Source organism: Pelodiscus sinensis, chromosome 4 (genome assembly GCF_052426305.1).
Source record: "Pelodiscus sinensis isolate ZL-2025 chromosome 4, ASM5242630v1, whole genome shotgun sequence".
NCBI lineage: Eukaryota > Metazoa > Chordata > Testudines > Trionychidae > Pelodiscus > Pelodiscus sinensis.
This window is the reverse complement of record NC_143055.1, coordinates 9,383,893-9,404,176: the sequence shown is the minus strand read 5'-3', so window position 1 is coordinate 9,404,176 and position 20,284 is coordinate 9,383,893. Positions and strand designations below refer to the sequence as shown.

At 43.7% G+C, this 20,284-nt stretch overlaps 1 protein-coding gene across 4 annotated transcripts in view; it reads right to left on the bottom strand.

Annotated features, from left to right (window-relative positions):
- Window positions 1-20,028, bottom strand: part of CTNNA2 (catenin alpha 2) — a 781,078-nt gene extending 761,050 nt beyond the window's left edge. For 2 of the 4 annotated variants that reach the window (XM_075930969.2, XM_075930972.2), the window contains exons 1-2: window positions 19,878-20,017; window positions 17,375-17,534 (exon numbers count right to left, since the gene is read on the bottom strand). In XM_075930969.2, the coding sequence (XP_075787084.1) occupies window positions 17,375-17,390 (16 nt within the window). In that variant the 5' untranslated portion in view covers window positions 17,391-17,534; window positions 19,878-20,017. Of the gene's footprint in view, window positions 1-17,374; window positions 17,535-19,877 lie in introns of all 4 variants that reach the window. The other 2 variants (XM_075930970.2, XM_075930971.2) reach the window with 2 other exon arrangements.
- Between the last annotated feature and the right edge of the window lie 256 nt (window positions 20,029-20,284).

Here is a 20,284-nt window from a genome sequence, read left to right as displayed (position 1 = left end):
ATGCTTATTCCACTCTTGGTATCATTGTGCCCAGTGCACAGCCTTTGGAAGCATTTTTCTGAGCAGCTCGAGCTGCCATGTGCCACTGCATGTAGTTATTAAAGGAAGAGCCAGTTCTAGCTCTCCCTCAGTTCTTTCTTGCCCCAACTTTGATGAAGAAGGTAGGAGGGTGGGTCATGGAATTGATATGAGCAACACATCTGGAACAATAACAGTTCTGCACTTTTGCCTGTCTGCCTGGCTCTAAACAGGGAACTGGAAGCATTTCAGAGAATTACTACTATGGAGGTCCTGGACTTAAAACTCTTACTAAGTAGTGCACATTTGACCTCCAGGACCTCTCTTCTACCCTTCGCTAGGTCACAGGTACCTACATGTACCATGGCCTCTGGCTCGTCCCCAGCACTGTATATAAGTCTATCTAGGTATCTCAAGAGATCTGCAATGTTCGCACCAAGCAGGCAAGTCACCATGCATTTATCCCAGTTATCATAAACCCTGCTATGTTTCTAATGACCTAATCCCCTGTAACCATGATCTATCTTTTCCTAATAACTGGAGTTTCCTCCCGCAGAGAGATATCCTCAATGTAAGAGGATACTACAATATTATCTATGAGGAGGGTCCCAAATATGGGATTGTTTCCTTCCGGTCTAGTTGAACATTCTACTTACCTAATCCTCAACGGCATAGAGGCTGTCAGACTAGAAATGGGACCATGTTACTGTGTCCCAGAAAATCTTATCTATGTAACTTTCTGTCTCCCTTAGCTCCTTCAGTTCAGCCACTTGGGTCTCTAAAGCCTGTATGCAGTCTCTAAGGACTTATCTCTGGAGTCTTGTGCCATAGCATAGTAGGAGGAAACCACATGGACACACAAGCAGGCTGCCAGTCTACAAACATCCACAACTGTAATTTGGCCAAAAGGCCACCAAGACAGATTGTGACCTTGTTGACCGAGCTATGATTCTGTCAGGCAGAGCAATTTTAGCAAAGTCATGGCATATGCAGATGCAGGATGGATCCAGGAAGAGATTATCTAGATGGAGAATAACTGACCTCCTACACTGCCTGCCACTGCTACAAACAGCTGGGAAGATTTACACAAGTGACAGGTTCTCTCAAGATAAAATGCCAAGGCTCTTCTGGATTCCCAGGTATGCAAACACTCTTCCTTTCTGATTGTATGTTGTTTTGGGTAGAAAACAGGCAAATAAATTGGCTGATTTCTTTTTTCCCCACATCATTGGGCCAAATTTTGGATGAGCACAGGTAAATCGTGTCCTTAAAGCTTGCTTATGGACACTCCAACATTAATTCCTGCATCAGCCATGCTCTGCTGGCCAAGATAAAGGTCACCAAAAATGCCAATTTGATTGATAATATGCAGTAAGAAGGACATAGTCTGCTTTCCTGATCTGTAATAAAAGTATTTCCACACCAGTTTAACAGCTTTCATTTGACATTGATAGGTGTAAAATTAAGTTGTCTGTGGCTCATAGGCCATGGTTTGTAGAGAATCTAGATGTACTTACCTATCTCAGAGTCAAAGCATCTACCACTAGCATGCAAATTGATTGTTGGCTGGCAAATGGAACATTTAAACATAAATTGGCTGAATCTGTCTACCAGTCTAGGGAATGAACTTCATGTTGGTGTATTAAATCAGGTACATGCAAAAGGCCAAGTGACCCAGAAACCTCTAACAGTTTCATTCTCTTTTTAGTCTTCAAATCTAGCAACCAATCAATAGGCCCAGAGAAGAGAGAGAAGGGATTTGATAGTAGCCTTTAACTACCTGAAAGAGGGTTCCAAAGAGGATGGTGAGAGGCCATTCCCAGTAGTGACAGATGACAGAACAAGGAGCAATGGTCTCAAGTTGCTATAGGGGAGGTCTAGGTTGGACATTAGAAAAACTAGTTTACTAGGAAGGCAGTGAAGCACTGGAATGGGTTACATAGGGAGGTGGTAGAATCTCCGTCCCTAGAGGTTTTTAAGTCACAGCTTGACAAAGCACTGAGTGGGATGATTAAGTTGGGTTTGGTCCTGCTTTGGGCACGGGGTTGGACTTGATGATCTCCTGAGGCCTCTTCCAATACTATGATTCTTTGAGAACACGGAGGGTGGAAAAAAAGCTCTGGTCCTATTCTCTTACTGGGGAGAGGACAGTTTTTTCTGTGTCAATTAACAATCCTAGAGCACTTAATAACTAGATCAGGGCAACACTACTCTGTATTTGTCATATGGAATGGGTTAGTTAGATAGGGGTAAGCTTGAATTCCCAATCTTCAGAGGAATGCAGCTACGATTGCCGCAGCTTTCATAGAACCGTGAGAATTGCTGACAAGCCAAAAGACAGTACAGTAATTATTCTGATGTGTCAGAATTGGAGGTACTTTCTATGGGTTTGACTGACTGCCACATGAGCATCTTTTAAACTGAGGCAGCATATCAGTCGATATGATCCAGGAAAGAGATAACAGAGTCCAGGGTGACTGAGAAATTTTACACCCCAGAACCAAAGAAGCTGATGGTGCCACTACTGGCAGCAGGTAACAGTGCCACCTGCAGATCCAGAGTTGACTGTACCAACTTAAGCATCAAGTTGGAAAAGGAGTGCTTAGCTTTCTTGTACACTCTACTTGATTTTTTCTTGAGCTTCTTAAAGCACTTACAGTGCGGGATTCGTGTCTCTCTGGAAGCTTTGTATGTCTTCTTCAGCATGGACAAGAGAAAAGAAGAGGTTACTTACCTCATAACTGTTGTTCTTCGAGATGTGTTGCTCATGACCATTCCAAACAGGTGTTTGCGCGCCACATGCACGGATCCCGGAGCTTTTTCCCTCAGCAGTATTCATAGCGCCAGTTAGGGAGCCCTCTGGAGTGGTGCCGGCATAACGGCGCATATATACCCCTGCTGCCTCCCCCCCCCCCCAGTTCCTTCTTGCCAAAGTTCTCCAACGAAGGGGAAGAGGGTGGGATTTGGAATGGACATAAGCAACACATCTCAAAGAACTACAGTTACGAGGTAAGTAACCTCCTCTTCTTCGAGTGCTTGCTCATGTCGATTCCAATCAGGTGATTCCCAAGCTGTTTACTCTCCGACCCCACCGCCAGTGCAATGATACCTATCTCTCTATAGATTGCATCACTGCCCTACCCACAGATGTGTCAGCTCTAGCCTGCTGCGTGATAGACTAGTGGTCTGAGAAGGTATGTACGGAGGACCACATGGCTTCCCTATAGGCACTTGAGCCAAGAATGCAATGGACGTAGCCTGCTCTCATGTGGAATGCGCTCTCTGGTGGGGAGGAGGGGGAGAAGAGATACTCATGCCCCGCCTGGGGAACAAAATATCTTCTCTCCACACCCTTCTGGGTGGGAGGGATGGAGTCCGGTGTCAACCAAAGTGAACCAAAGTGTCTTCGCCAGTTTATCTACCGTTTTGATCAATGGCAATGCCACCCTCCGAGAGGTATTTGCTGAGAGAATGTCCACCATCGGATCTGCCTCTTCGTGTACCTCCTCCACCTTTACTGACAAGTTTGCCACCATCCTCCTCAGTAGGTCTTGTTGAACCCTTGCATCCATCGATGGTAACGATGGGGCTCCATCACCTAGGGCCTCATCAGGCAAGGACAACGAGGAGTCCCTCCGGATGGGATGGTCCACTACCTGCTCGTCTAGCGGTGGGCCTGGCTGCAATGTTGGAGCTACCTGCATGGACTCAGAGTGGGGGGGGGGGGTCTGGTTGCCACTTCACTCTGAGTCACCTGTGGTTTAGAGGTAACCATGGATGTTGACTTATCCATCTCAGACACAGGAGCTCTATGTAAGGGAGTCGCTGATGGGGACTGCCTCGTCTTGATAACCCCGAGACAGATGCTTTGAAGGGTGGCCCTTGGGCGTGGTGGTAGGCCCACGGGGTCCAAAAGGGCCACTCTGAGAAGGCCAAGTGTACTGCGTGGCCGGATCGACACTGACCACCCTGTGGTGTGAACGGGACTGGTGCCTCGATCTTGACCTGTACGAGGACCTCCCCTAGGTCCTCAGGGACTCCGCATCCAAGTCAGATGAATATTCTGAGGCAGACTATGGAGGGGCACCCGACTTCTGTTCCCTCAGATGCTGGGCTATAGCCCACAGTTTCCCCCGAACATCGTGACCGGTGCAGGGGGTAAAAAGGGCTGTGTCGGTGGTGCGTGCACTTGTGGTGCAATCTGCGCTGCCAGACCTTGCGAGGGCAGGATACTTGGAATCCCCACTGCTGATCACACTGGTGGGACAGGTGCCAGGGATGACGTGAGCATTGGCCGGTCCAGAAATGGCACTGATGCTGCCATCGTCGGTGCCAAAATCAGTGCCAGTATCGGTGCCAGCACTGAAGCTGAGGCCGGTGCCGGCGTCGGTCCCAGGTGTGGTAACATAGTTGATACGAGCGCCAGTAGAGCTGTCAGTGCCGGGGCCTGCACAGGGGTCGGTGCAACAGCCCATAGAGAGGGGCCAGTGCCAGAGTCGGTACCTAGGCCAGTGCCAGTGCCGGGGCCAGGGCCAGGGCCAAAGTCAATGCTGGGGTCGTTACCCGGGCCGGGGCCGGGGGCAGAGACAGTGCTAGGGCCAGTGCCAGAGTCGGTGCTGGGGCCGGTGCCAGAGCCAGCGCTGGGGCTGGAGCCATAGTTGGTGCTGGGGCTGTGCCAGAGCCAGTGCAGTGATGGGTGGCACGGGCCTCGTTGGCTCCAGCACTCCCGGTGCTGCAGCAACAACTGTCAATGGGTGTCCATGAGCCCAGGTCATCTGAGGGCCCAGTACCCATAAAGACGGTAAGGATGTCGTCGGTGCCGCTGACTGTGCCGGCCAATGCACCGTCGACATACTTGGTACTGGTACAGAAAAGCCCCTCCTATGTCAGGTTGCGTGCCGCATGAAACATCTCCGGGGTTGACGGTCTCAGGTCCCGCAGGGCTCCCTCAGCCTCAGCCATTATGGGAGCGTGCCCCTGCCCAGGCTCTGCACGAGTCTGGCTCGGAGCCTTCGTGGCCAAGTGCCCCTCCTTCAGGCGCACCTTGCGGCCTGTCCTGTGGGGGGAACGTACCCACTCCTCCTTGGATCTCCTCTGAGAAGGAGATTGTGAACAATGCTAGGAAGGCTTAGCTTTAGTCTTAACCAGCGCTGTCGAGGCCTCCCACACCAAGAAGGGGGCACTGCATACCGACTGGGCCTCTTCCAGTGCCAGCGGTTGGAGAGTGGACTCCATGAGAAGTCTCTTGAGCCTAGAGTCCCTCTCCCTTCTTGACAGCTGCAGAAGTTTTAAGCCGCACTTACAGGCTTGCGTGCAACGTGCCTCACCCAAGCACTTTAGGCAGGAGTAGGGCGAATCTCAGCAGGGCATAGGTTTCAAACAGGACACACAAGGATTGAATCCATGTGGCCCTGGCATTCCCTCCCCAGCTGGGGAGAGGCAAAGAAGAGGAACAAAGCCCTCTTAACACTAAATATTTACACTCTAAATACTATATCTAAGAACTATTTACGGACTAACTAGGTGCTAACTACTCTACTGAAGAAACAATGAAAGCTAAGGGAAGACTAAAGGTCTAACACTCCAGCTGCCGCACAGGCTAGCGGTAAGAAGGAACTGAGGGGGTGGCAGGGCCAGCAGGGGTATATACCGGCCCCTCTCCAGGGGCTTCCCTGGCTGGCCCTATGGATACTGCTGAGGGAAAAAGCTCCGAGATCCGTGCAAACGGCGCGCACACACCTAATTGGAATGGATATGAGCAAGCACTCGAAGAAGAACAGAGCTAGGATTCCGCTAAAGCTAGAGATGTATTTCTCACTGAAGCCGCAGCATTTAGCATGGAGTCACAGAGACAGCTTTGATGGTGGCCTGAGGGCTATCAGCAGGAATTTCAGCTTAACCTCCCTATCCTCCTTCGTCCTATGCTCGAACTCTCTGCAAATCTAGCACCATCCTTGGTATGTGCTTCCCCCAAGCATTTCTGGCCGTTATTGTGCAGGCCGCTCACTAATACAGACCTGCAACAAGAAGTATATGCCTTGAAACCTGGTAAGTAGGGCATACCTCTGTATCATGCATAGAAAAAAACCCCAAACAGGGAAAACAAGTCAGAAAAACATACAGACATAAAACACTACTAAAACTAATACTAAAGATTAGACTGGACTATTTATGTATACATTATGTTCACAAAGGCTGAGATAAAGAACTGTTTTGGTATAGATGGTCCCATCTGTATTCCACACATGTATATGAATGTACTCCAAGCATGTGGGACCCAAAATTCTATCAGGCAGTCCACGTGTCTGCCCTGAGCAGTTGGTCCCCTCTGCCATGTATCCACAGGACTAAAGGATGCTTCAGCTTATAAACAGCCTCTTGGAAGAAACACTTCCATGTGCCAGACCCCTAAAGAGTTCACTGTCATCAGGGAAAGCCACACAGCCTTACTGCACACTAGTTTCATACTGTGAGCTCTGTCCAGAGAGTCCAACTAAGACATTTTCCTAGGTCAGCAACTTTTATAGTTTTCAGAAACTAATATACCTTAGCTAATATTTGCAGAAACAATGGGCAGTGTTCAAACAAGGCAGTTTTCAAAATGGTAGGATTTATTAGTTAATTGAAAAACAGCTTCAGACGTCCTTAGGGAAAGCATGGAGAAATAAAAGTTAAAATGTAGTCTCATCTGACCAAAGCAGAGCATTCTGCCAGCCAATGGATTCTATATCAGGTTCTGGATGTCTAGGACCGTTTGGTTGGTCCCAAGTGAGAACAGCACAACCTCTTCCAGAAACCAGCCCCTTAACACTTGCTTGTCCTCTCTCAGTCCTTTGTTCTCATGCTGGTCCCTCCTCAGCTTCCCTGCCAAGAGACGAGGAAAAACCTTACTCCTTTTAGTTCTTGATTGTTATGTGCCAATGTCATAGTCACTGAGGATTTATATACTCTTTACAGATTTTCCACTGACATGGATTGGCCTGGGCCAGTCCTTTAATGATTCAGTAAGTACCTCCCAGACAGCTATGCAACATACACCCCACATGTCTCTTGTGAGGCCCCGAGAGCAAACATAACCATTTTGCATTACTACTCAATGGGGGCTAAGTAGAAAAGAACCAAGACACACCTAAGCTTCATAAAAATATTATTAAAAAAATCCACTTTGTCACACCCTTGTGCTCTGAACTGAGGGCTTATGAAGTAGTGTGTACTAACACCTGTTCAGCTTCTCCTCTTACTACAGAAAGGCTCAGAAACTGAGAGGAAGGAGGAGAAGTAGTGGAATACAAAGAGACCGTGCATATCGAAGTACCTCCAATTAAAAGTAAATAACCACCATTTCTTTTTCCGGTGCAGGTCTCTCTTTGTGTTCCAAATGTGGATGAGATATAAGCAGCATGGACATAGGAGGAGGTGTGAGGAAGCAGATGGCATAAAGATCTGTAATACTGCTGTCTGGCTGACTCTGTAGAAGAGAACTAGACCAAGGCATAATGCTTTGTGAAGTTATGGATGGAACTCCAGTTTGCCACCCTGCAGATATCCAGTACAGTCATTTCTTGAAGAGATGCTATTGAAAAATGTGTTTGCTGTAGTAGAATGAGCTTTCACCCTGCCTGGGAGAGGAAGGTACACTAAACTGATAAAGACTGGCACAAGCTGGAGATCCACCTAGCGAGTCTCTGACCACATAACATTTGTCCATGTGATCACTGTACTATAGCAACAAAGAGTCAAAGTGAGTGTTTATCTACCTGGATTTGTTCTTTGCAGAAAGAATATCACCTGTCCACTGTTGAGGAATGAAGTCGCCTCTCCACCATTCAAGGTTTTAGAAAGGACAACAGTAAGCCAATAGATTGTTTTCTATGGAAATAAAACATTACTTACGGATAAAGTTGGGTTGTAGAAGGATAACCTTTTGAAACGTGGTGCACAATGGGCTGCTCATGAATCCCACTTTATTGAGCCTCCTTCCTCATCACTATCAAGTCAACAAGGTGACATACATGAAGGCAAAGTGAAACAATGAGCATGTAGCCAGCATTTCAAATGGTGATACAGTAAGTACAATATTGAGGTCCTTTTCTGGTGTTGACTTCACTAATGGTGGGAAGGTACCAGTGAAACCCTTCCAGAATCTGATTGTCATCTGATGAGTAAAAATAGAATAGCACTCTGAAGCTATGTCAATACTGTAGCCTTTTTGCGTAAAAACATAGGCAAATGAGGCTAAGCATGGAATATCACCATGCCTCATTTGCGTAATTAATGAGTGCCCGTTTTTGCGCAAGAGGCTTTTGTGCAAAAAGGAGCCATCTACACAGGGGGGTTTGTGAAAAAAGGAGCTCTTTCACAAGAGCCATTCTTTCACATTTTTTTCAGGAAGAACATCTCTTGCACAAGAGGGGATTTTTGCACAAAAATGGGTGCTCATTAATTATGCAAATGAGGTGCAGCGATATTCCACACTTAGCCTCATTTGCATATGTTTTTGCGCAAAAAGGCTATAGTATAGACCAGTGTTTCTTAAACGGTGTGCCACAGAGAACAGAGTTCAAAATTATGGTTGCCCTTAAAGGGGCAGATTTTTTTTTTTTTTTTTTTTTTTTTTTTGCACTGAACAACTCTTAACTTCCCCTAACCCTTCTTTTTTGCTCAATAACTTTCCCCCAACTTTTTTTTTTTTTTTTTTTTGGCACACTCATAACTTTTCCCCGGCCTTTTTTTCCCCCTCCTCAACAAAAAATCCTTGGTGTTCCGCATAAAAGAAAATTATTGTTTGGTGTTCATGGGTCTTAAAAAGTTTTAAAAACACTGATATAAACATAGCCTAAGGGAGAGTGAAATACTGTAACATGAACCCACAATGAGCTAATGGAAAGTCTTGACATCTTTATAGTGATAAGTTAGTCTAAAATAGCAAGAATATCTGCTATATCTGTGGACAACTCAAGCTGTTGCACTCAGGTAGAGAAATGCTTACAATTAGGTAAATAGTATTTTCTGGTGGAGTCTTTTCTGCTATGACTGAGAATAGCTCAAACAGCCTCAGAAGCTGCATAAGCATTCTAGCGCTGATGACCATTTAAACACCAGGCCATGAAGTGAAGGTCCAGGCTGAGATGTCTGATCTTGTGTCTCTTCTGAGTTAACAGAGCTGGGAATGATCAGATGCTGATGAGAGGATGGGTTAACATTTGTAAATCTGCAAACCAGAACTCTCTGGTGCAGTTGAGTGCAATGAGAATGATTCAAGCTTTGTCTTGACAAATTTTTCACAGAACCTATGTTAGCAGTGGGATGGGAGAGAAGATGTACTTTAGGTGGACAGTCCAAGATGACAGAAGGACATCCTCCTGGGAGTCACAATCTAGTGCTCTGGAGTAGTATAAAGTGAACTGGAAGTTTGCAAATGGCATTCCCCACTGAGTACAAGAATTATTCAGAACTGAAGACTGCATCTCCCACTAGTGGTCAAGTTTCTGCTGAGATTGTCTCAGAGTTTTGTGCACTTCAAAGGTACTTCATCAAGAACGTGAGGCAGATCCGGATACACCAGACGGGAAAAAATTTCACTCCTCCTCATTTGTTTATATAGAAAGTAGTCATTAACTTGTCAAATATTATCTAGATATGTTAGAATTAGGGATGTTTAATCTAGATTAACTAATCAAATAGTTGATGGGATTTCCATCAACTATTCCATTAGTCTATAAGGGCACCTCTGCCTTTTAACTGTAGCAAGGGCCCTGCTGGGCTCTTTCTACAGTTCAAAAGTGGACCCTCAGAGATCACAGGGCCAGCAGGGGACTGGCCCCATGCTCCCTGTGACACCTGAGCCTTTGAAATGTACAAGAGCCCCAGTAGGGTTCTTGTACATTTCAAAGGTAGCAGCTCCACAAGGAGATCAGAGCCAGTAAGGGAGGAGCTCTTGTAGATTTCAAAAGAAAGCTGCACAGGGAGCATGGGGTGACTCCCCTGCTAGCCCCAAGTTCCCTGCTGGGCTTCTGTTTTTGAAATGTACAAGAGCCCCAGAGGAGCTCTTGTAGATTTCAAAAGAAAGCTGCACAGGGAGCGCAGGGTGACTCCCCTGCTAGCCCCAAGTTCCCTGCTGGGCTTCTGTTTTTGAAATGTACAAGAGCCCCACCCAAGCTCTAGTACATTTCAAAAGCAGAACTGGCATGAGCGGAGACTGCTTCAGTTGGGGAGAAGTGACTAGTCACATCACTAGTCGATTATCTGATAAGTTTATGCTTATTGGATAGTCGACTAGTTGCTTACATCCCTAGTTAGGGAAATATAAGTGGGAGGAAATTGCAAGTTAGTATTAGGAAACTGATGTGCAACCTGACCATGCAAGGAGTCCTTATGTCTTGCATAGTGTGACTGCCCATAGGGCTCCCAAATCTATAGAAGATGAGTACATGCTTATAATTGCTACAGTTGTAGAGGGAAGAAAAGGGAGTCAGCACACACCGACTCTGAGTTCATCCACCACACAAGAGAAGCTGTAACCTTGGTAGGAATTGTTACCCTAGTATTTACGTTCTCTCTGTCATGTGGTCTGATTAAACACATCAAAGCCAGGGCTGTAGAAGGTGAAGCCTGTCAAAGCCATGTAGGGAAGAAGACAGACTTTGTGGCTTGAAATATATGGGTAACTTACTTTACCAGGCTATTCTTGGCCAGGAATCTGTCAAAACAGACATAGGCCTTTGCTGAGGTCAAGTTAGGGTCACTCTTAGAAAATTTATGATTTTTCTAGGAGTCAGAGTAGACTTTTCCCTGTTTATGCAGACTCCCAAGGATGTGAGAAGGCCAAGCAAAAATAAAATAGCCAATGGAAATTCCCAGCAAAATCTGTCTGGTAGGAGTCAATTGTTTAAGTACAGAAAAACAGCATAGCTCAGTGTTTCTCAAATTGTGCTCTGTGGAGCCCCAGGGCTCCGCGAGACATCTCCAGGGGCTCCGTGAGGTTGACAAACTAGAAACATCAATAGGTGCAACACATAGAATCAGTGGACCGCTGGGATTCCACATAAGTACAGCACCTATAATCAGTGGACCACTGGGACTCCGCATAAATTTTTACACATGTAAAGGGCTCCAGACCCCAAAAAGTTTGAGAACCGCTGGTGTAGCTGGTACATCTCATGTGAGCTGCCACTGAGATGATCTTCATGAAGACCCTGAGAGTTGCTGCCAGACAAAACAGAACTACTCTGAACTTTTATTGGCCTCATGCTGTCAGAAATCAGATGAATCCGCTGTGGGATAAGTGAATGTCGACATGAAAATAAGCATATTTCATGATGAGAGCCATGAAACACATACACTTCTTCAGGAAGGAGAAGATCAATGCAAACATAACCACATGGGATTTTGATCTGAAAATAAAACTATTCAGCTGACAGGACCAGAATGAGTCTCCATGCCTCCTTTTTTGTTGGGGACTATGAAATTTTGGGAGTAGAACCCTTTCCCTTGATGTCAAGGTGACACTTGCCCAACATACCTTCATTGGATTGTTTTCACCTCCTGATAAATAATCTCCTCATGAGAGTAGTCCCTATAGAAGGGCACATGAAATAAGTTTGGGGGACAGGTAGAAGGTAACTCAATGGTATAGCCAGAATGGATGATATCTAGTACCCACTTGCCTATTTTATTACTCTCTGATTGTGGGCAAAGTATAACAGTTAGCCATGAAAGGTTCAGACAGTAGGGAGGGAATGGTGTAAGTAATGGTATGTAGTTTTTGAGCATCCTACCAATGTTAACCCCTGGATGGTGGAAGGGGTTCAGTCGCTGAGGTCAAGGAGGATGAATACTTTAGTCTTTGTTCCTTCTGGCATTTGCCTGGCAGCTTGTACAGTATTGTTGGTAGAAAGGCTACGAGGGCAGGGAGAGCTGTCTTATACATCTGTATGTGGTATTTCTTCTTTGCGGTCAGAGTATATAAGCCCAGGGAACAGAGAGTTGTCCTGGAGTCTTTTTAAATGAGACTTTCATATGTCTAACCAAGTAAAACAATTAGTCTTCAAAATTGTATTACTGGCTTATATACAATAACCAAAACCAACCCATCTTGGTTTTCAGATTGTAGATTAAGCCTGCAAAGTTGGCAGTTTTAAAAATATATCTATCTCAGTTTCAGTAAACAGAGAAAACTGGTTCTAGAAATCAAAGACAGCAAACATGGAGCCTCACATGAATATGTTATAATCATTTTTAGAGTAGTTTGTATTTGAATACTTAAAAATTAAAAATCCTTAAAAAACAAAGTGCAATCAAATCATTTACAGGGTATACACAGAGGCTTAAAATTACAAATACTTTTTCAAAGAAAAATGCTGCCAGAATGCAAGGTTAGATGTCATTAATACAGATGACATTGGTGACACCCAAGTGGTGTTCGGAATACACTTGTGCTGCTCTAGATTTGGACCACAAGCTTGTGCAGAGAAACACAGAAACATGAGGGCCTGAACTTTGACCTTATCATATAAAAGCCTCTTCCATTCACTTAAAGTATTCTATTATTTCATTATTCAAAATAGTTGGAAGTTCTTTAAATCTCTCTCTCCTTCTCTCTCACACACACACACACACACACACACACACACACACACACACACACACACACACACACACACACACACACACACACACACACACACACACACACACACACACACACACACACACACACACACAGAGACACAAACCACCCTACCTTTAAAGGAGAAAAAGGAGAAGATACTAAACTAAAATGCTGCTTTCATGCCAGAATTTTGAATAACTTTACAGGTTAGACCTCTCTGGTTCGGCACTCCATCTCGTTTGGGACTGGTCAGGCCCTGAATTTGCCAGGCCCTAACCCTAACCCAAGCCCACTGTCTCTCTCAGCTGCCAGCCCCAACCATCCGTTTCGCTGGGCTTCCGGGGCTGCCATGGCTGTGGCAGCCCCAGCTATGCTATCTCTTGCCACTGGGGCTCCCAGTCAGGACTCCCTGCTCCAGGAACATGTGTGGACCTGCCAGACCACAGATGTTGCCAGACCAGAGAGTCCTGGTTTTGGGAGGTCCGTATGACAACCTGTAACTCTGCGATTCTGGATTACAGTCATGTAACAATAGAATTTAGTTGACCACTTCTACCAATACTATTATTATGTAAACAAATACAGTGATTTGTGTTCCACTTCTTAATTGTTTATTCTGTTAACAAAGGTAAGCTGAATGATATCGTCTATTTTAAGTTAATATATTTTTGTTCTAGAATCTAGAAAAACTACAGGCCACAATCTGATCTCATTGATACCATTGCAAATCTGGTTTAATTCCACTGACATTTTTTCAATTAGCATACGTTAGATCAGAATGTGTCCATATATTAGCAATTTCTCAATCAAAATTATACGATCAGTCAAAACCATCATTGTTACTTCCAAGGCATCTAACTCTGAGCTGGAAGGAGGCACTTCCTTCCACTTAGGAGTCACAGCCACAGGCTAGCCCTTTCTTGACAAAAAACAAGGACCACAACCTAACACGGATACCCGCCCCCCACCCCCCACCCCAGCCTTTTACCCAATGGTCACCACAGATGTGAGAGACCAAAATGCAAATCCCTACTTTGCCTGATTCAGAGCTTTCACTCAATTATCCCATGTTCCAAGGGAGTGAGCTATACAGTGACACTCGCTCTCTGGCCCAATAATTATTCAAGCAAAATTGCTTCATCAGGAAACATTGAGAGAGACATGTCTCACAATATCCTTATATAGCTCATCAGTTACAGCACTCACCCAAGAGGCAGAAGACCTGAGTTCAATTCTCTGCTTCAAATTAGGAAGAGTGGGAATTTGAACATGGGTCTCATATTCTGACAAGTGCTACATCTACTGGACTACCAGATATAAAAGGGGCAGCACCACCTCTTTTTTGAGCAGGTTTGGAATGATCAGAGCTTGACTAGTGGATCAGGCTCTGCAGGCAAGAGAGGCAGGGAAACACAGAGTTTGAGACTTCTGTTTGGGTTTAGAAATGAGTTAGGCGCAGAACTGCTCAACAGTGTCAGGGCTTAAGAGGTTGGGCACATAGAAGAAATGTAGGTTCCTACAAGATTTGGCAACTGCTGAGCAATAGTTTTATGAATGCCAACACCACCTAAAGTGGCCATTAGGAATCTAAATTCCCTTTGTAAATCTAGCTCTGTGTTAACATTGGCCCCAGTCTTATAATTCTGTGTGTGCAAATGTACCATTGTATCCATATGGAGCCTGGCTCATTCATTTGGGCTTCATGTTGGCAAAGCCGTGAGCCCATAAACAAAGAACTGCAGCATTGGGGGCACTGTCAATAATGAAGAGTTTAAAAAGCAAAAACTTGATATTTTAAAGCAGAAAAAGAGGTTATTCAAATAACACAGAAGGGTTAAAAATATGTAATCATAGGAAATATTGCCTGTGTTGCACATTTATATAATTTGTAAGATTACAAGATACATGGCCTCAAAAGTCATAGACTATCATTAAAATAAAGAGATCTTATCCTAACTGAAGCTGCAAATACCAAAAGCAAGTCAAGCATCAAACAAAAATGTCATCAGATAACTATGTCTCCTCAAACTATTCAAGCAAGTTAGAACTGCAAATAATTTTGCACGTCTTCTGAATAGATTTTATTGTTTTCATACTTCTTAATATGATTCCTTTGGAAAGGGCACAATTACTACCAGTTTAACAATATTTTTTTCTGGATTGAACTCACTGATCCACTGTTAATATACAGCTCTTGGAGCTGCTTCAACTGTGACTCGCCACTTTCTACTAATTTCATATCTAGTTATAACAAACATTCTCCAAGAAAAATTCCTGACTGTGTACCAGAAAAACCTTATCAGATGCTACTTAATACCCAAAAGAAAACATTTAAAAGAGAGGCATATTTATATATACACCATATGCATGTAACTCTAACTGGAAAGTTACATATTAAAGACATTTTCCCTCTGGTCTTTTCAGTTGAGACATTAAGCTCTCTAGTCAACGTTGTTTTCTCTGACTGATAAGCATACAAGGTAAAAGCTATCATATGATGGATTCAGCTTCACTCAGATTCTGAATGAGAAAATGTTGTCAACTGGTCCATTTTAATAGGTTTAATAACCTCCTTCTGCACTAAGGAGACATTAATGTAAATTGATACATATTTCCATGCACACAGATTCTGTGCAATATAGAAAAGATGTCTTACCAGCAAACAGTAAGATTTTTTTTAGTATTTTAGAAATTAAATTTATTAACATTATGGACAAATTAATCATTTCAGGTAAATGTTTCAAAAGTGCTTGAGACCTAGAAGTCTAAATTTCATTTTCAAAAAGTGATTGAGGCATTGCACAGTTTGTTTCATTAAAAGAGACACAGTCCTAAGTCACTTGAAAATTATACCCTCAATTTAAAAAGTGTCCTCCCATTACCATCATCAGATTCTTTTCTAGCATATAAACACAATTTAAAAAAAATCTTCTCTTTGTAAAAGGTAAAGGTTATATCTAACAATCATTCCAAATCCTTTTACAATAGCAACTGCCTCCCAAAAGAGCCTACAATATGATAGTTATAAAACACTTTGAATACGTACAGCACTACCAAACTGCTGATTATTATTCTTTCCTACCTCTCAAACAAAAATTGTGATGCAATTTTACTTAATATTTTATGGAACTTAACCTTACTCAAAGTGATCAGTTCTTATTAAATCTTGAAAACTTGGTCCAGTCTCTGTAACAATGCTGATATTGGAGAGGGGAGTAGCATAAGGTGGTGGTTAGATTTTTCCTTCTTTCAATGATCCAACCAGTGGACAAAATTCAGTGATGCATCTTTGTCTCATGTCAACTGAGGCACATTGCACATACACTAAAAACACACCAGCACAGGTGAAAATATGACTGACACTACTGGTGGCCAAACATTTCTAAATGGAAGAATGAATAGATTGCTTTTGAAATCTTGCAAAAAGCATCCTGAGCATTTAATGTTGATAATATAATATACAAGGCAGTGCTTCTACAAGGTTGCTTTGATATTTCTCAACAAATTTGGGGGGAAATTTCCATCTTAAGGAAATCTGAAATTTTCAAGTTTTCATTCACATTTGGAGCAAAAAATGAAATTTTGTTTCTGAAGACAAATTGAGAGTTATTTGAAGAAACATATGTGGGACATCAGAAGAGACCTGTGTTTTATTATTGACTCTCTGACTGTTTCACATTATGAACTTGAGTAAATCACTCAACTGGTTTGTGCTATAGTTTCCTGTTCTTCAAGATGGATTCAATATTTGCTCATATTTGTGAAGCACTCTGAGCCCCCATAACAAGAGTTTCAGTACAAGCAAAAAAAAATGTTTAGATTTTTAAAAGAATCCTTGAGGGCACAGCAACAAAAAATGGCTAACAAAAATAGTTTTGGTTACAAAATGTATTAGAAAACAATAAAAAATCCCACTGGAATGATCATTGCTAGCTATCCCTCATCATTCTATTTTTTCAAAACCTGTGCTATGGCTTAATTAATATTTCATGTCTGAATAAGTAACACACACATTTTCTACAACGTGGCAACAAACATCGCTACATTCTCTAGTAAGGACACAAAATATTTCAAATACTGTGAAAAACAAATAAAATACTGCACTATTTTTAAAAAATAAAGAATGATAATACAGTTGTTGTCACCGTGGGTACTCTGGAACAATTAAATTAGACGTCAATTCCATCTTGTTAATGAGCCAAGCCTACCTTTCTCTTCTTAGTAGAATCATGTCTTAATCACATTTTCTACAATGTCATGGAGAACAGCTCTGTCCCATCACACTAGCAGTTAAATCATGTTCAACAATGTTCAAGAGTACCCTTCGCTAACAATTCTCAACAGCAAGAAGCAATTTTTTGTGGTTTAAATAAGGCACTAGAATCCCATAGCCAGGGTTTTGGTGCTGTGCTTTAGAAAGCGAGCATTACAAAGGAAGTGGTGATTTGGGTAACCTTCAATTTCAATAAAGCCCTAATACAGGGAAATACACTAGTGAAGGTCTAGCAAAGGTTTGTGATTGAGCAACTACCAAATAAATTAAGGTATACACATAAATAAGTACTGGGGGGGGGGAGGGGAGTTTATTTTGGCTAAATGACTATGAAGATAGAGAATGGTAACTGCTGACATTTATTGTATATCTTTATTTAAACTTTATAATTAAAGAACACAGACCTTAAATGACTTTAGTCATCAAGCTGAGCATTTAACTAGTCTATATAAACATGTGTTTATCACTGTTACCCTTATTCTTTCTCATCCAGTCATTTGTTTTTTCACATCGTCTTGTATCTTCTTTTATAGCAGATTGCAAGCTCTTTGGGACAAGAACTGTGTCTTCCGGTATGTCTATAGAGAGCCAGTACAATAGAGCCCCAACCTTGATTACGGTTCCATGCTGCTACTATAATACAAATAATTTTATGTCAGGTTAATATTGGCATTCTTTGTTAACATTACTTACTCTATTTATTGTATCTATTCTTTGTTTGGGTTCTGAATCCTAGCATACATAAAGCTCCTCTGTTTTGTTCCTCTTTTGGAGGGTTGTTTGTAAACAAAGGATATAGACAAGGAATAAATAGTTTACCCTTCTGTGGCCAACTCTTGAGATAAATTACCTTAAAAGCAAAAATCCACTCTGCTCTCAAAACTAATGAACTGAGTGGCCATAGTTGCATCAGGAGAAAATTTTTCAAACCCCACAGATACAGATAGTGTGCGGTACCTGCAGAAGACTGGCATGATAAATACTATTTGGCACAAAAGAGAAATAACTCCAATAATTAAACGAGAAGTTCTGTGGCACCTTTATAGACTAACAGATTTATTAGAGCATAAGCTTTCGTGGGCAAAGACCCACTTCATCAGATTCTGATGAACACAGCTCCTCTGATATCTGTCTCCAATAACTAAGTGCCCCTATGGCATTTCAGCAGCACCCACACATTTTCAATATTAACATGATATAAGGAGCCTCCAAAACGTACATAAATTAGTTGTAATTCAAGTGATATTGACAAAGTAGTAGAGCTTCATGCTTGTGGCTTGTGTCCTCACCAACACCCATTAATGTGGAATTACAATCTCTTGAGGGGGAAGGTACATTATTATTCTAACAGTCCCAAAATATAGTTACGTGATTCACTGCAACATTTCTTCTTCCCAAGTCAACACTCATTCAGTTCTAGAAGGAATTCTGTTCATTTCTATGATTTTTTTTAATCCTCACAACACAGTGGGGGAGGAGACAAGACTATAATATTAACTATGACATTTGAAATGATAAATCAAATATGCTTTGCTATTTATAAAACCAAAAAAATCTGTCATTCTTATCAGGAATATCATTAGATTCCTGTTCCTTACTTATTCACCCTCCATTCCAAAATACACAACTACATTTGCAGTGATCTTGACAAGTTACCATAATCTTAATATTTCCAAGGAATGTATTCGAAAATATGGTACAGTTTGAAGGTTTTTACATGCCTTTGATTGAAACTATAACTAGCAATGCAAAACTGTATCTTTTTATTGCCAAAATAAGAGGGACATTGGAACACATTAATTCCGACAAAGTATAAATAAACTTCTTATGGCACAATAAATGGACGTTTGTAAAAGAAGAAAAAATGAAATTGCCTAGAATACAATATCTGCCACATAAATGATACATATTCTTTTATTGAAGCTGAAGAGGAAAAAAAAGCAGCATTCACATAAATCATTTTTAAATGCCTGACCACTACCTTAAAAAGAAACAAGAATTTTAAACCCACAATGTGCCATGAGATAATATAACCCACCCACCCACCCATCGAGAAGCAGGTGCATGCTACATATTCCCTTGCAAGTTTCTTTTCAACGCCCTCTTTGTTTTGCATAATATTAAAAAAAAAACATGTTTACTCTGCACACCACAAAACACAGCCCCTCAAACAAGCAAACAAAGCAACAAAAAAATCACACCTCCACCTACTAAGTACAACCCTGTTAATTCACCCCAATGTTTAGCGGAATCTGCTCCTAATCCAAAACCCAGCTATGTCCCATGGCATAACACACTGAGTCAGTCACTTTCCATCCCTAATTATCCAAATCCCATTCGTCTGAATGTTGGTGATCCTTGTGGATAAAAACAAGGTTGCACGGTCCATAGTCAAAACTTTCGTTCTTTGCCCCCGGAGCAAATGCTTTGACAGGACGAAGGACCTTTCGGGCTGGATTCCAAATCAAATATTAAGCGGGTGGTTTGAAACGGATTAGAAAGGGGAAGAGGCCTAAAGGGAAAGGGGGTAAAAAAAAAAAAGCTGCTTTCCCCCCCCACTCCCTCCCTTTCCTAGTGGCTTCTTAGTGAGACAATCCGAGCCAGCAGCAGAGAAAGGCTGTACATTAGAGACACGGGGTGAAGGGCTGCACAGCCCTCTGATGCCTGAAGGAAGGGGACTGAAGAAAAAATAAAGAGAGGGGGGGGGGAAGGGGCAGAATATGGAGCTGGGCTCGCCTGCCAGCGAGGGGAAGGTACAGAAGAAAGAAGCCGGGCTACCTCTGACCCTCTCCCTTCATTCCTAAATCCAGCCCGCCGCTCCCCACAATAGCCACGGCACGAAATGACCGTTCATTCCAGCCTCGGGCGAGAGGGGGGCTTGGCGCTGCCTGCCCGGGGGGGGCAAGCGTGGGGAAGGAGCCGGGGGGAGGATGAGGGGAAGGAGCCAGGATGGAGGATGCTTTGCCCCGGCCTCACCTCAGCGCGGTGGGTGGGGGCGGGCGAGCCCCGCGCCTCCTGCTCCTCCCCGGCGGCGACGGTCACTCCCGGGCCAGGGGTGCGGCGCGGTGCGGCTCCCCTCACCCTGCGCCGGGGCCCCGCCTCCTGCTCGCGCCCGGGCCCCGCCTCCGGCTGCCCGAGCCGGGCTCTGAGGCAACCGCCGCCGCTGCCGGACGCCGAGCAACCGCCGCTAGGGGAGGAGGGAGCCGCGCGCCTGCGCCGCCCGCCCGGGCTGGGCGAGGGGAGGCCGCCGGTTGCAGCGCCCCGGGAGGGGGAGAGTCGGGCCGGGCCCGGCCACCTGCGAGCGAGCGAGCGGCGCGGGGCGCCTCAGTGCGCAGGTGCTGTGAGTGTGGGACCCGCGTGCCCAAGGGCGGGGGGCGCCGCTG